Here is a 12,763-nt window from a genome sequence, read left to right on the forward strand (position 1 = left end):
AGGTACACTCCTGTACTCAGTTCTCTCCGCACACTGAGACACAGTTCTCTCTGCACTGTATAATATACAGCAGGTTTACTTGTGCCGCTATTTTGTGTTTTGTGTATTTGTCCTACACTGTCTTGTGTTTCTCACACTGTCTTGTGTTGTCTTCGCACTGTCTGTCTGCACTGTTTGCACCAGGTTTCAAACAATGTACTTTATGTGGCGAGGACACTTACTAGTCCTTAGCTCTGTGTTTTCTGTTATGTAGCTTTACGTTGTTAAATGTAATAAAAGGGTTCTGGAGGAATGCTGTCTCATTTCGCTGTGTACTGCGTCAGCTATATATGGTTGAAATGAAATTAAAAGCTTCTTGACTTGATTTGACTTGAATATTTCAGCAAGTTCCACAAGGGGGCAACAGACAAGCACATAATAACCAGACAGCTCACCTCATGGTCACAGTTGTCCTGTAATATAGCTAAATCAATATGCATTCTTGGTCCTTGGTGGATGCCAGGGTTTTCTTCCTTGAACACATCTGCTTTAAGTAAAGATTAATTAGCTGAGCAGATTAGTTGTATTAGGTCAGGGGTATATTCCACGATCAGGATCATATTGTGAATCGGATCAGGATCATGTAATCTAGATATGGTAACACACACGCACAAACACACACACACACACACACACACACACACACACACACACACACACACACACACACACAAAAGACTACTTTACAATTACATTGCTATGCAGAGATGGAATATTGTGGTTTCTAATTAGCATACATATGTACACAGATGTTTAATAATAAACAATTTGTCAATACATCTAAAAATAAAGCTTCACTGGGAACTATACAAAGCAGTAGGGCTTGAGGGAGATACAGTCTTATCTGTTATCATCAGTTGTGATGAATGAGCAGAGTGCCAGATCTGCCTCACTGACAAATGCACTTCTTTGCATTGAAACCGATTTTCCTTCCTTGTTTGAGTTAATAAAAGGAAGTAGGGGCAAATAACAAGCAAATACATTACAACAACCCTGCTGTGCATTTCATGACTGATGATGACTGTGCAGGGGTGAGTCTAATGATATGTTATGCTCTGCATTATTAAAACATGACATTTTACCACAGAGAAACCTGTTTTGTTGTGTTGATAAATGGTTTTGCAAAATATTAAATGCACACAGACAGAGGTGAAAAGTAACTAATTACATTTACTCACTTTTCTGTAATCAGTTTTTTGTGTACTTCTATTGATTAAAGTAGTTTTTAAAGTCTGTCATTTTACTTTTACTTAAGTATGTTTTGTTTTATGTATTGTACTTAACTCAATTTTAAATTATATCCGATACTGAGTAAAAAAAATAATAATAATAATCAACAAAACAAAATCGCGCCCTACAAACTACTGCACTGATTGATTGATAGGTGTAGAACAATCCAGCTAAACTCACAAGAAAGGAAGAAAATATAGACAGACAAGACAGATGCCAGTAGTGCAGACACAGCTGAAAGCAAAATGGCATCGAATTCCTATGAAGCAAACCTCTGGCCATATTTAGTGGGTTCACTGTTTGAATTCTTAATATGCATTCACAATCACCCTCATTATCATAAATGACATTATAACATGAGATTTTTTTCCGTTAAAGTGCATAACTCACATTGGACTCAAGTCATGGATGGAATTTTTTTTGTTTTATTTTACATTATTTTACTTTTTTTTCTTTTTTTTTTTTTGTTATTGCACTTTAATTTGTAAAGGTGTTCCTTGAATGAACAAAAACAACTAGTTTAATATTTATTTCCCCCTGTACTTTTTGAACTACACTAGAATCCTTAACCAGGAGTAGATTTTTAGACCAGTAACTTTACTTGTACTTAAATAAAATGTATGTAAAGTTAAGCAAAGTACTACACAGAAAATAAATAATAAGAATAAAGAGTTTGACTTGATGATTCTAGTCTCACATATGGTAATGAGTATTTAATTAATTTATTTATTCATTCATTTACTTAAAACATGCAAATACAATCCTGGAACCCTGCAAAATTTCTTTGGAAATGAATTATCTTAAATGATATCTGCAGTACAGTATATGATTCACACATGAAAGAATATCAAACAGTAATTATAGTGTAAATAAAAAATTTAATATAAATAAAATCTAAAAAGCTTATATTATTAGAATAATATTAAACTTGTTTCTTTGAAGAGATAAATGTTAAATGTTATAAGATGCTGAACAGTGATAGCTCGACATTTTACGTTCACAGTCTTGCCATTAGAGAATACAACACTTCTTGGCATATAATATTATGTTCTTAAAAAAAGAATACATTTCTCACCAAATCTGAAAATATGAACCTAATAGTGGACTTTGATGATGCTTAAAATATTCATCTGTTTGATGTTAAGCTTTTAGCATTAAGTAAATGCTTAGACATCTGTCCGAGGCAAAAGGTCATTAAATTACAAATTTATTGATATACATGATTTATAGTATTAATTTAATTTTATTAAAATGTTGCATTTGGCACAGAACAAGTGTAAGCATGAGATATGTAAGCATGAGAAAGTAAAAAAGAGAAGAAAGAGGAAACCAAGAGGGTAACATTTCACTTCCCTATGAGCCCGAATATCAATTCGATCTTCCTGTCTAAATTGCTGTCTCTTGCTTTCTTTCTCTTACACAAAAAGACATGTGCACACACACAGGTGCTTAGATGCCCAGATGCATAGACAGACAGACTGACATACACACACACACTTTTTCCTCGTTTTAATTCTTCACCTGATTTTTTAACAGTGGCAGGCTGTCAGGGACAGCAAGCCTTTCTCTGCTTGTCTAAACACTGACTGATCAGAATCGCTGACTTGTTTTAAAACATTTCTTCCATAATATGTATTAAATTATTTCCAATAGTCTATTTTCTTTATTTCATAGCGTTTCTCTAGCTTGCACTGCATCCTGTTGTTTAAGTATAGGCTTAAGCTTCGATTCAATTATATTTCAGATACAACATCACCTATTGCCAGGGTCAAAGAAATCTGCTGTGAAGCCTTCCGAATCAGCAGTGTGAGTGCCTGTAGCATATTAGTACATGTTGCTTGAAGCTGTTTTTTAACCAATCAGATTTTTATTTGATGGCAATGGTGACGTCATACAATAATTAAGGCATTTGCATGTACTTTGATAAGATAGTCAGACAGCATGAGCATGAGCATGAGCACTCGTCAGAGCTCGGAAACTGCATGTGTAGCAAACTGCACAATACGAAGAAACTGATTTGGTTGCAGATATTTTTTGTTTAGTTTTTTCGTTAGGAACCATTTATACTTTCACGATTTCCTTTCAGTAGGATTTGCACAGAAACACACAATATGCCTTAATTTTAAATCCACAGAAAATAAAACCTTGGGTAATTTTCAAGGTTAATATTGATGCTTCTACCAGATTCAATTCAATTAATTGTTATTTGTATAGCGCTTTTAACAATGAACATTGTCTCAAAGCAGCTTTACACAGAAAATGTGGTGATTAAAAGTGAATATGTTCTTTATAAGTAAGTTGATGTAAGTAGATGTTAGAGACATGTTCCAAAAGCCTTATATCAGACAATGCAACTTGAGAAACTGACGTCAGAGTGCACAGTGTTCTTACAATTCTTTTAGAGTGCATTTTGGTTTTTTAAATATAATTTATTTATAAAAAAGAATAATAAATTATCCATCTCCTTTTGCAGCCCTAAAATTACAATGACACCCATGAGTCTGGAAACTGCTTTGAACGGCACTGAAAACACAGAAAATTCAACACTGAACACTTGTGGCCTATCAGATGTTCCAGGACACCCCTTTTCATTTTTTCCTATTCATTAGTCTGCCTCATTAGTTTGGCACTAAATGCCATTACCATGCGGGTATATTTCTGCACCACGCTACGGTTTCAGTCCAGTGTCACTGTCTACCTAAAAAACCTGGCTGCAGCTGACTTTTTCCTCTGCCTTAGTCTCCCTCTGCGCATCGCCAACTATGCCAGCAAATCAATGGCAGTGCGACATATTTACTGCAATTTTGGTGCTGCGGGATTCTATCTCAACATGTATGCCAGCATTCTCTTCATGGAATACATTGCTGCAAATAGGTACGTAAACAGGAAATGAGTTTTGCAAATGTCTTTGTAGTTTCAGATGACACGTACTATAGATAATACATTGTGCTCATTTAAACCACATGTAGGTCAATAGCACCCTAATTACTGAAATTTTGCTTTAGCGAAAATAATGATTCTAACCCCAGCACCACTAATGTAACCAGTATCTTTCTTTCTTTAGATATCTAAAGATTGCTCGTCCATTAGAGACTCATGCACTGCAGACAGCCCGTGCTGCACGCTGTATCTCCATTATGACATGGATTTCCTTATGTACATTGGCTTTCATTTACACTGTCATGTTTCTGGGAACATCTTGGCAGGCTAGTCCAAATCCCACTTCCTTCGGCTGTGAGTCCTTACACAGCCATCAGGTCAGCACTGTCTACAAGATCATCCACTGCATTTCTGCAGTTATCTTCGTCTTTGTACTGGTGTCCTTGATCTTGTTCTATTGGGGCACAGTGCAGAGGCTTCGACATGCCCATCCCCCCGTACAGACCCAGAAATGTCACCATAAACTAAGCAAGTCTAAGCGCAACATGCTAGTGCTTGTGGTGGTATTCAGTGTGTGCTTTGTTCCATATCACCTAGTGAGGCTCCCTTATGCCTTCCTAAAGCCCCTGTTACAGGGATGTGGCACTACAGCAAAGTCATTTTATATAATGAAGGAGGTCACAGTTCTGCTTTCTTTGCTAAATGCTTGCATGGATCCACTGATATATTTTGTCTTTTGCAAGGGATTCCGGGAACAAATAAACATCAGAAAAGTGTCTCGTCTAAGCTTGAAGAAAGACTCAAAAGGAACAAGAAAACAAAGCAACACAGATACAAGGGATTCCCACTTTGAAAGTGCCACTCGACTACATGATATCAATGTGTGTCAGACAGAACCACAAACTCTAATGTCATAAATAAAAAAACCAAATGTATTCAGCAGTAAATACATGGATAAATTACCAAAAAAAGCGTTACCAATATTTTTATAATATATAAAATATATAATATACTTTATTTTTTACAGATTGATGCAGATTGAACAAGAAAGACTGTTTATATATTGTAATATTATTCATTGCTTCTAGCATTCCCTTTATAGAACTTTAACTCATAATCTACTTATTGAGTCACTTTGCTGGCAAATAAATTTATTCTGTTAACGTAACATTCAGAGTCACAGAGGAAGCAGGCCAGTGATTGCGGTGCTTTCCCCAGGTGGCTTTGACACAACTTCCTCAATTTCATAAATCTTCTACGTAGTGTCTGCTTCCACTAAACAGACTGTCTTTAATCTCCCTACACGAAGAAGAGAGTGACAAACCTATTTGATTTGTTCAGGATGCCCTGTGGCATTAGGACTATACAATATGTTTGTGTGCCTAGACTTTGTGACAGGTACCGTTGCGGTTTTTCTACACAGCATTGGAAAGTTTGGGTTTCCGAGACGTCATTGCATCTCACAGTTTGACTAACGCCCCCTTTTGCGTCGTAAAATAGTAAGCGTTGTTCAATTCAAAGAAATGAGATCACGCTATGGTAGGCAGTAGAATTACGGGTGAAATTATAAAGGAAGTGGTTGTTAGTAGATCCAGTATGCTGTGTGAAGAGCGGATGAACATGTGGTGAGTCTCTTTTGCACTCTGTGAATAAATGTGTGTTTTCCTACTTGATGTCTTTCTATTTTTTAGGTAAGGTTTATACAAATCACTATACAAATCATTTTCCAACAATGTCTTTTACATTTGACTTTATTATCTATGAATACATGATAGTTGTGATAAAGGGACATTTGGAAAATAAGTGTGTTTTAAATTAACAGAATCCAAAATGCATGTGTTTATCTTGAGAATAAAATGAAAAAATGTCAAATTGCAAGGAAATGTATTAGAAAATATACAGCAATTATATATAAAGTGCTTTATAATATTTTGACATTACTGTTAAAGTAATAGTGGAACTGGAAAGTCACATTACAGTACAACAGTGAATATATTTTCTACAGTATTAGGAACCAAATTGTTTTATATTTAAAGTCTTTTTCATCAAAATAAGCAGTTTTGTGTTTGCTAATGTTCTTGTGCCTGATTTGGTCTGGTTGTTTTGTGTCTATTGTCTTTCTTAGACGGATTGTGAATGTAAGCATATAGGTAAATTACAAATATAAACCATTAAATGTTTGTAAATTCATAAATTATACAATGTTCTCAAATATACTGTATTTTTAAGTTTATAATACTGTTAAATACGTTTTACTACAACAAATATATTTTTTATTACTTCTTAAAAAAACCTGTAGAATTCAAAAGCTTTGTAAACCTTGTTTATGTTCTACTTCTCCTTTTTGCATGTACACCCTCTTCCTGTCTATATCACAGATAGATTGATATAAAGTATAAACTTTACAAATGCAATTAAAAGGTTACAATGTTTTTCACTTGCCATTGTAGTTGATTGTATTTGCAATGAAACAACTGACTCTGATTAATTTAATCAATTTGACATAGCCATAACTGAATTTGTTTTTCACAAAAATCGATTTATGATCAACAGACAGATGAGAAGGAAAAAAACAGTGTTTTAGTAAAGTTCTGAGCTGCTAGATTAAGTTAAGTAACAAATAAGTGCAAAAAATACAAGAATATATTTTATTCTTTTATTCTTTTAATTAATTAATTTATTTTTTACCCATTTCACCCCGAATTCATCTTCTCAGCACAATATTACAAATAATAATTGCATAGAAACTAAAAGTGTGACATCTCTGTCTCTGCAGGCTTCCTTCCTGATATACCAACAGACATGTTAGCATGTCTTGTCTTTTACCACTTCCTTCCTTAAATCTGGATCAATTTTGATCGGATTTGGTCATCGGAGTGTTGTTGGGGTCCAACAAGCTGTCAAAAATTACAAAGATTGTATTCAACACCTTAAAGACATTTCATTGTAATGACCTCAGTTTTTTCAACACACTGGATAAGCTGTGTTACACTCTAAGATATTTCTACCACAGCTCTTTACAAAAATGACGTCTACAACAAGTCCCGATATGAAGGGAGAGAGCTGTGTGGTAAATGACAAGATGTTGCCATTTGCCACACTCTATATCATTATCTTCCTGATAGGCATGGCCGGCAGCCTGGTGGCACTCTGGGCCTTTATACACAGTAGAAACTCCAAGAAGTGCATCAATGTCTACCTGATTAACCTTCTGACCTCTGATTTCTTGCTGACATTGGCACTGCCATTCAAGATAGCTAAAGACTTTGGTGTGGAATCTCAGAGACTAACAATTTTCCACTGTCAAGTCAGTTCGCCACTCCTTTACATCAACATGTATGCCTCAATCATATTTCTGGCATTTGTCAGTGTACAACGTTACTTCCAGATCACCCAGAGCTCCAAGCTGTTCCGTCTTCAGGAGGTGGGCTTTGCCCTGGTGATGTCAGCTGTGGTCTGGCTTCTGGTGCTCTTCATCAATGTCCCAAACATGGCAATCCCAATCAAGGACAAAATCTCTAACAGCACTTTAATTACATGTAAAGATTTAAAGCAGGATGTTGGCAAGCATTGGCACACACTCTCTGTTTTTCTGGGCATGGCAATTTTCCTAAATGCCTCTGTAGCTGTGCTTATGTCCAACGGCCTGGTGTTGAAACAGTTTTGGGGCAAACGTGGAGGAGATCCCGAAGAGCATGCCAGTGCTCACCAAGCCACTGTCAATATTGCTATGGTGACAGTGGCTTATGTTGTGTGCTTTGTACCGTATCATGCTGTACGTATGCCATATACATTTACACAAAATGAGATCATTACTGACTGTGGTCTTAGGAAGCACCTATTTCTAGCCAAAGAATCCACTTTGCTTATGGCCATCCTAAACCTGTGCTTTGACCCAGTGCTCTACTTTTTTATCTGCCCCTCGTTCAGATATCAGATCACACAGGTTTTTAATAAAAGGAGAAAACGGGACATAAACCCAGAATCTGACCCAGATCAAAAGCTACAACTGCAGCCAGTTTTTAAGCATGTAGAATAGATGTTTGACAAAAAAAAAGAGTGAAAAAAGTGAACTATTAACATTGTGCTATGCACTCAGGGTGTCAGGGTCTATAAAACCACACCTTCATTATAGAGATGCCTGATATCAAACCAACAAGGGATATATTGTGTTCTCCTAAATCAATCACAACTCTCTACCAGGTAAATAACTCAGTATGTACATTATAAACATAATATTAAAACATTTTAAATCTTAGCTGCCTGCACAGTACTTAAGAACAAAAACCTTTTTTTTATTAGAAACTGAGAATAATCTGCATAGCTTTGCACTATGAACACATTCTATTCACTAAAGCTAAATATTAACATTTGTGTTAATATATCAAAACATAAAGGATTTGTATTTTAATTTGCACAAATTAAATTAGTTATTCATATTAAGTAGAATCAAATAATTCTGAGGTTTCAATATTGTAGTCATTATTTTACTGTATTTATACATTTATATTTAAAAATTTCATGTCAGGTCGAACATTCCTGGCAAACTGCTGGAATTTAACCAAGTTGCAGGCAAACCATCAAAATATTTTTGTTGTTGTTGATTATTTGTATTTGGAATAACCTCTGTCAAAAACTGGATGCTTTTACATAACTGTAACATAACTGCCAGGATTTACCATTACTATTCACTGTTATTCACCTCCTTACTAAACTATACTGTTATACTAAGTAAATGTTGACTGTTTAGATGGTCACTATGATGTTTTTTTCGTTTGTTTTTAACTACAAAAATTCACCAGATTTTTTTACTGAATATGAGCAATGAATAGATCACACATGGAAATCCCTGATATGACTCACTGTTTTTACACACTGGTTTTACTGACACCTATCACCTTTTCACTTTTACATTTATTTAATTCGATTTGAACATTTAAAAAACTGCACTTGATTTGATAAATGTTAAATATTTACCCTATTCTGATCTTTTCTTTTTTCTTTATATATTTAATCATCTAAAATTTTCCAGTAAAAAGTACCCAAGAAAAGATAGGTGGGAAACCCTAAAAACAGTCAGTGTTTGAATCATGCCCTGACTCATGCCTTAGTTGGTTAACAAATGTTAACTCCTACTGGTTATTTCTCATCAATCCTTGGCTAGACATTTTTACCTGGTCAAAAAGGTCACAGAGTTCCTTTAGCTATAAGATGGATTTTCCCATTTTATGTAATTTATATTTACAAAGATGGTAGATAATTTGTATACAGTTATAGTAAACAAATGTTATAAACACAGCTTATGAAATATATTAATTATTTTTTTATAATTGTAATCAATTACAACCATCAGAAATTAGTACTGTGTTTGGACCAATAAAAGCATTCTAACAAGGCTGCAAGGTTTGTCTTAAACATGAACTGAGACATTTGGGAGAGCACCTTTTTCATCTCTAATTAAATTATTATTATTATCTTCTTGTAATTAATAAAGGTATTGTGCTTTTACTAACACTTGAATAAAGTAAGCAAGTTGCTGATCAGCACAAAAATACTGCATTTATTTTAAACATTTTATAGAACTGACAGCATAGACAAATATTGTTTATATCTTATTTAACTGCCTTTACCAGTCCTTTATGACTATTTTGCATGTAAAAAATGTAAATTATGAATCATTAGCTTTGTAGTCTGATATGATCATGAGCAGACACTTCCTGTTTACAGTTATTCACTTTCAGTGAATGTCAGTGAAATATGCAAAAACGAACCTGAATGAAATTGTTGATGTGGTTTTATGTCTTGGAAATATTGATTTATTTCATTCATGACAATTTCATGACCACTTCTTAGCTCTAAATTACCTACAAATACCAGACTCAGCAAAGACAATAAATTAGCTGGTATAAACTCCCAAAAGACCACCAGTCATATCACCCTTTCAGGTTAATTTAAACTAGCAATCTAAATTTTTATTTAACACATTTTTTTTACACTTTGTAATTTATTTACATAAATACTGAAATATTACATGAAAATATTTGTAATATTTGGTACAAGCTGAAGATCAAATGCTTTTGAAAACAGGTCTTTCATCTCCTACAACTACCCCTTCCAATGATGGCTTTAACTGAATTCTGTCATTCTTATTCATAAATTCTAATAGAGTGAATAGTTTGACAAAAAATATCATATTGGATCATCCAAGACATTTCCAACCCTAGATAAATAATGTTCATTTACACATATTGGTTATGTCAGAAACTGCCAGAAGTACATAAGTGTATCCATTATATCCAATGTTTTGATTTATAAAAGAAAAAAAATATTTTATTTTGCTACAACCACTTATAAATAAATCCACATAATTTATTTTTTTGTCCAATATGCTGATAATTTGAATATGATTCTTATTCAAATAATACATTTTGTTTGCTACATAATGAGTGAGCACTTCTGTGAGATCAGCACTAAAATGTAGGGACTCCTGGAAAACTTTTGCGGTCAACATCTTGGACTTTCCAGTGAATCACCTCTTTGCTCAGTCTTATTTCAGTCTCTGTTTAAAAAATTGTAATTTAGAATAAAATGTGGATAGGATAAAAAATTATACACTTTTTTTTAACTACAAAATCAAGATAGAGATAGTGAAAGAGAGATAGTGTGAGAGAGAGAGAGAGAGAGAGAGAGAGAGAGAGAAATATAAAGAAGGCGGGGTCACACATAAAGAAACTTCATGTTAGCACTTCTAATTCTATTAATAAAGTAGTTTTGCTACTGAAAAAGCAACATGACATTTCCCAGGTAAAGCTAAATTCAACCAAAGGGGGAAGTTTGGTTAAACTTACAGCTTCACCATAAGCAGACTGTCTCTCGCTCGCTTATTCACGCTCTCTCTCTCTCTCTCTCTCTCTCTCACACACACACACACACACACACACACACACACACACACACACACACACAAATACACCACAGTGTTGTAATGTAGGGACAATTAATATCTTTACAAGGCCTTCAAATGTGTTACCTATAGTAAAAACTAATTAATTGAGTATTATATAATAAAATTATTATCATGGCCTGAACCATGTCATGTGTGCAAAACTGTCTACAATTTAATGACCTGCCATCACTATTTCTTGATGTAACACATAGCTTAAGGTTATTATAACATTAATTTCAGGTTATTTGAACAGCTTTCTAAAAAGGTTATATTTTTATTTTGTTCTACCTAACATATTCACACTGTTGCTGCTCGAGCTTTGTATTTTTTGAGCGAGACAGATACATTTTCTCTTGTATAATAATATTATAAGCAAAACAGTCCAACTCCATATGAATGTTTCACAGTTAAAGGAGTGTTACAAAATTACATGATGGTGGTTTCTCAATCGTTACTAAAAACCCATGTGTCAGTCAGTGATCTATGGCCTTTGTGCACAACATACATTTGAACACTTTTTCATTTAGAGTCCCATTGTTTGAGTTGAATACATGCTTGAGATTGAAAGGTAAAAACTGGCATAATGTGGTTCTTTTTGTAAGGACCTTTTTAGTAGCAAAGCTTGCTTGTTTAAAAAACAACCATGGTACTGAACCAACAAATTTTCCATTTGTGAGTGAACTATTTTAAAATATGAACATTTATGGGGTGATTAGTGTTTTAAGTTATTAAAGGCAAGATTTAAATTTTGAATATGTAACAAAAAAAAAGTGAAATGAACCCGAATATAAACTATAATGTAACATGATAACATAATGTGCTAATATTGTTTTGCCACAACTGATGACATATGCCATGTATCAAGAAACACAAGGGATCATCAGTTTCATGTGGAACATTGATGATAGAAGTTAGAAGTCAGTTAGAAGTTCAGTTTCTTCTAAGATTAAACAAATCATTTTCAAACATGTCAAAATACTGCAAAGGTCTATTTTTTTATGTTATTAAACCAGTTTGCCAGTGTAAGAAGCTTCAGGGTGTTGAAAATGAGTAGGATATCTTATTATTATTATTATTATTATTATTATTATTATTATTATTATTATAAACTGCCTGTCCAAACAGAAAAAGTCACCACCTAGATTTAACTAAGCAAATAGGTAAGAGCCTTTGGATTTTTACTAGAGCATTGGATAAGAGCATTGGATAATTACTACATGAATTATTATGTTTCAGCAGATAGTAGATAGTGCAGGATAGTGGAGGAACCAGAATAATTTGGTCGGAGAAAAAAATTTAAATTTATTGTAATAGGCAATCAAATAAACATTTGGTAAAATCAAATTGTAAAAAAACAACAGTAGAAAACACTTCAGTAAGGCTAATCCAAAAAAAAGGCTTCAATTTGCTAGTGAGCATAAAGATTGGACTCTTGAACAATGGACAATATGGTCTGATGAGTCTAGATTTACCCTGTTCCAGTGTGATGGGTGCATCATAAGAAGAGAGGCAGATAAACTGATGCACCTATCATGCCTGGTGCCTACTGTACAAGGCTGTGGGGGCAGTGCTATGATCTAATTATGTGCCCAAAGAATGAGGTCAGCTGACTACCTGAATATACTAAATGACCAGGATATACCATCAATGGATTTTTTCTTCCCTGAT

General features: G+C 34.0%; 1 protein-coding gene and 1 long non-coding RNA gene across 5 annotated transcripts in view; one reads left to right on the forward strand and one right to left on the reverse strand.

Annotated features, from left to right (window-relative positions):
• Nucleotides 1-12,763, reverse strand: part of LOC124394358 — a 50,568-nt gene that overhangs the window by 30,400 nt on the left and 7,405 nt on the right. The window lies entirely within an intron of this gene.
• Nucleotides 1,021-10,470, forward strand: gpr171 (G protein-coupled receptor 171). Of its 3 annotated transcripts, none has more exons than XR_006927477.1 (4): nucleotides 1,021-1,070; nucleotides 3,743-4,143; nucleotides 4,334-5,774; nucleotides 6,926-7,161. XR_006927477.1 is itself a non-coding variant. In XM_046862499.1 (2 exons), exon 2 carries the CDS (start codon nucleotides 7,175-7,177, stop codon nucleotides 8,186-8,188), a length of 1,014 nt encoding a protein of 337 aa, XP_046718455.1. In that variant the 5' UTR covers nucleotides 5,134-5,774; nucleotides 6,926-7,174; the 3' UTR covers nucleotides 8,189-10,470. The 3 variants fall into 3 exon arrangements, 1 of the variants encoding a protein (XP_046718455.1); XR_006927476.1 differs by lacking the exon at nucleotides 1,021-1,070 and adding an exon at nucleotides 3,004-3,075; XM_046862499.1 differs by lacking the exons at nucleotides 1,021-1,070; nucleotides 3,743-4,143 and having other exon boundaries at nucleotides 5,134-5,774; nucleotides 6,926-10,470.

This window comes from Silurus meridionalis, chromosome 12, assembly GCF_014805685.1.
Source record: "Silurus meridionalis isolate SWU-2019-XX chromosome 12, ASM1480568v1, whole genome shotgun sequence".
NCBI lineage: Eukaryota > Metazoa > Chordata > Actinopteri > Siluriformes > Siluridae > Silurus > Silurus meridionalis.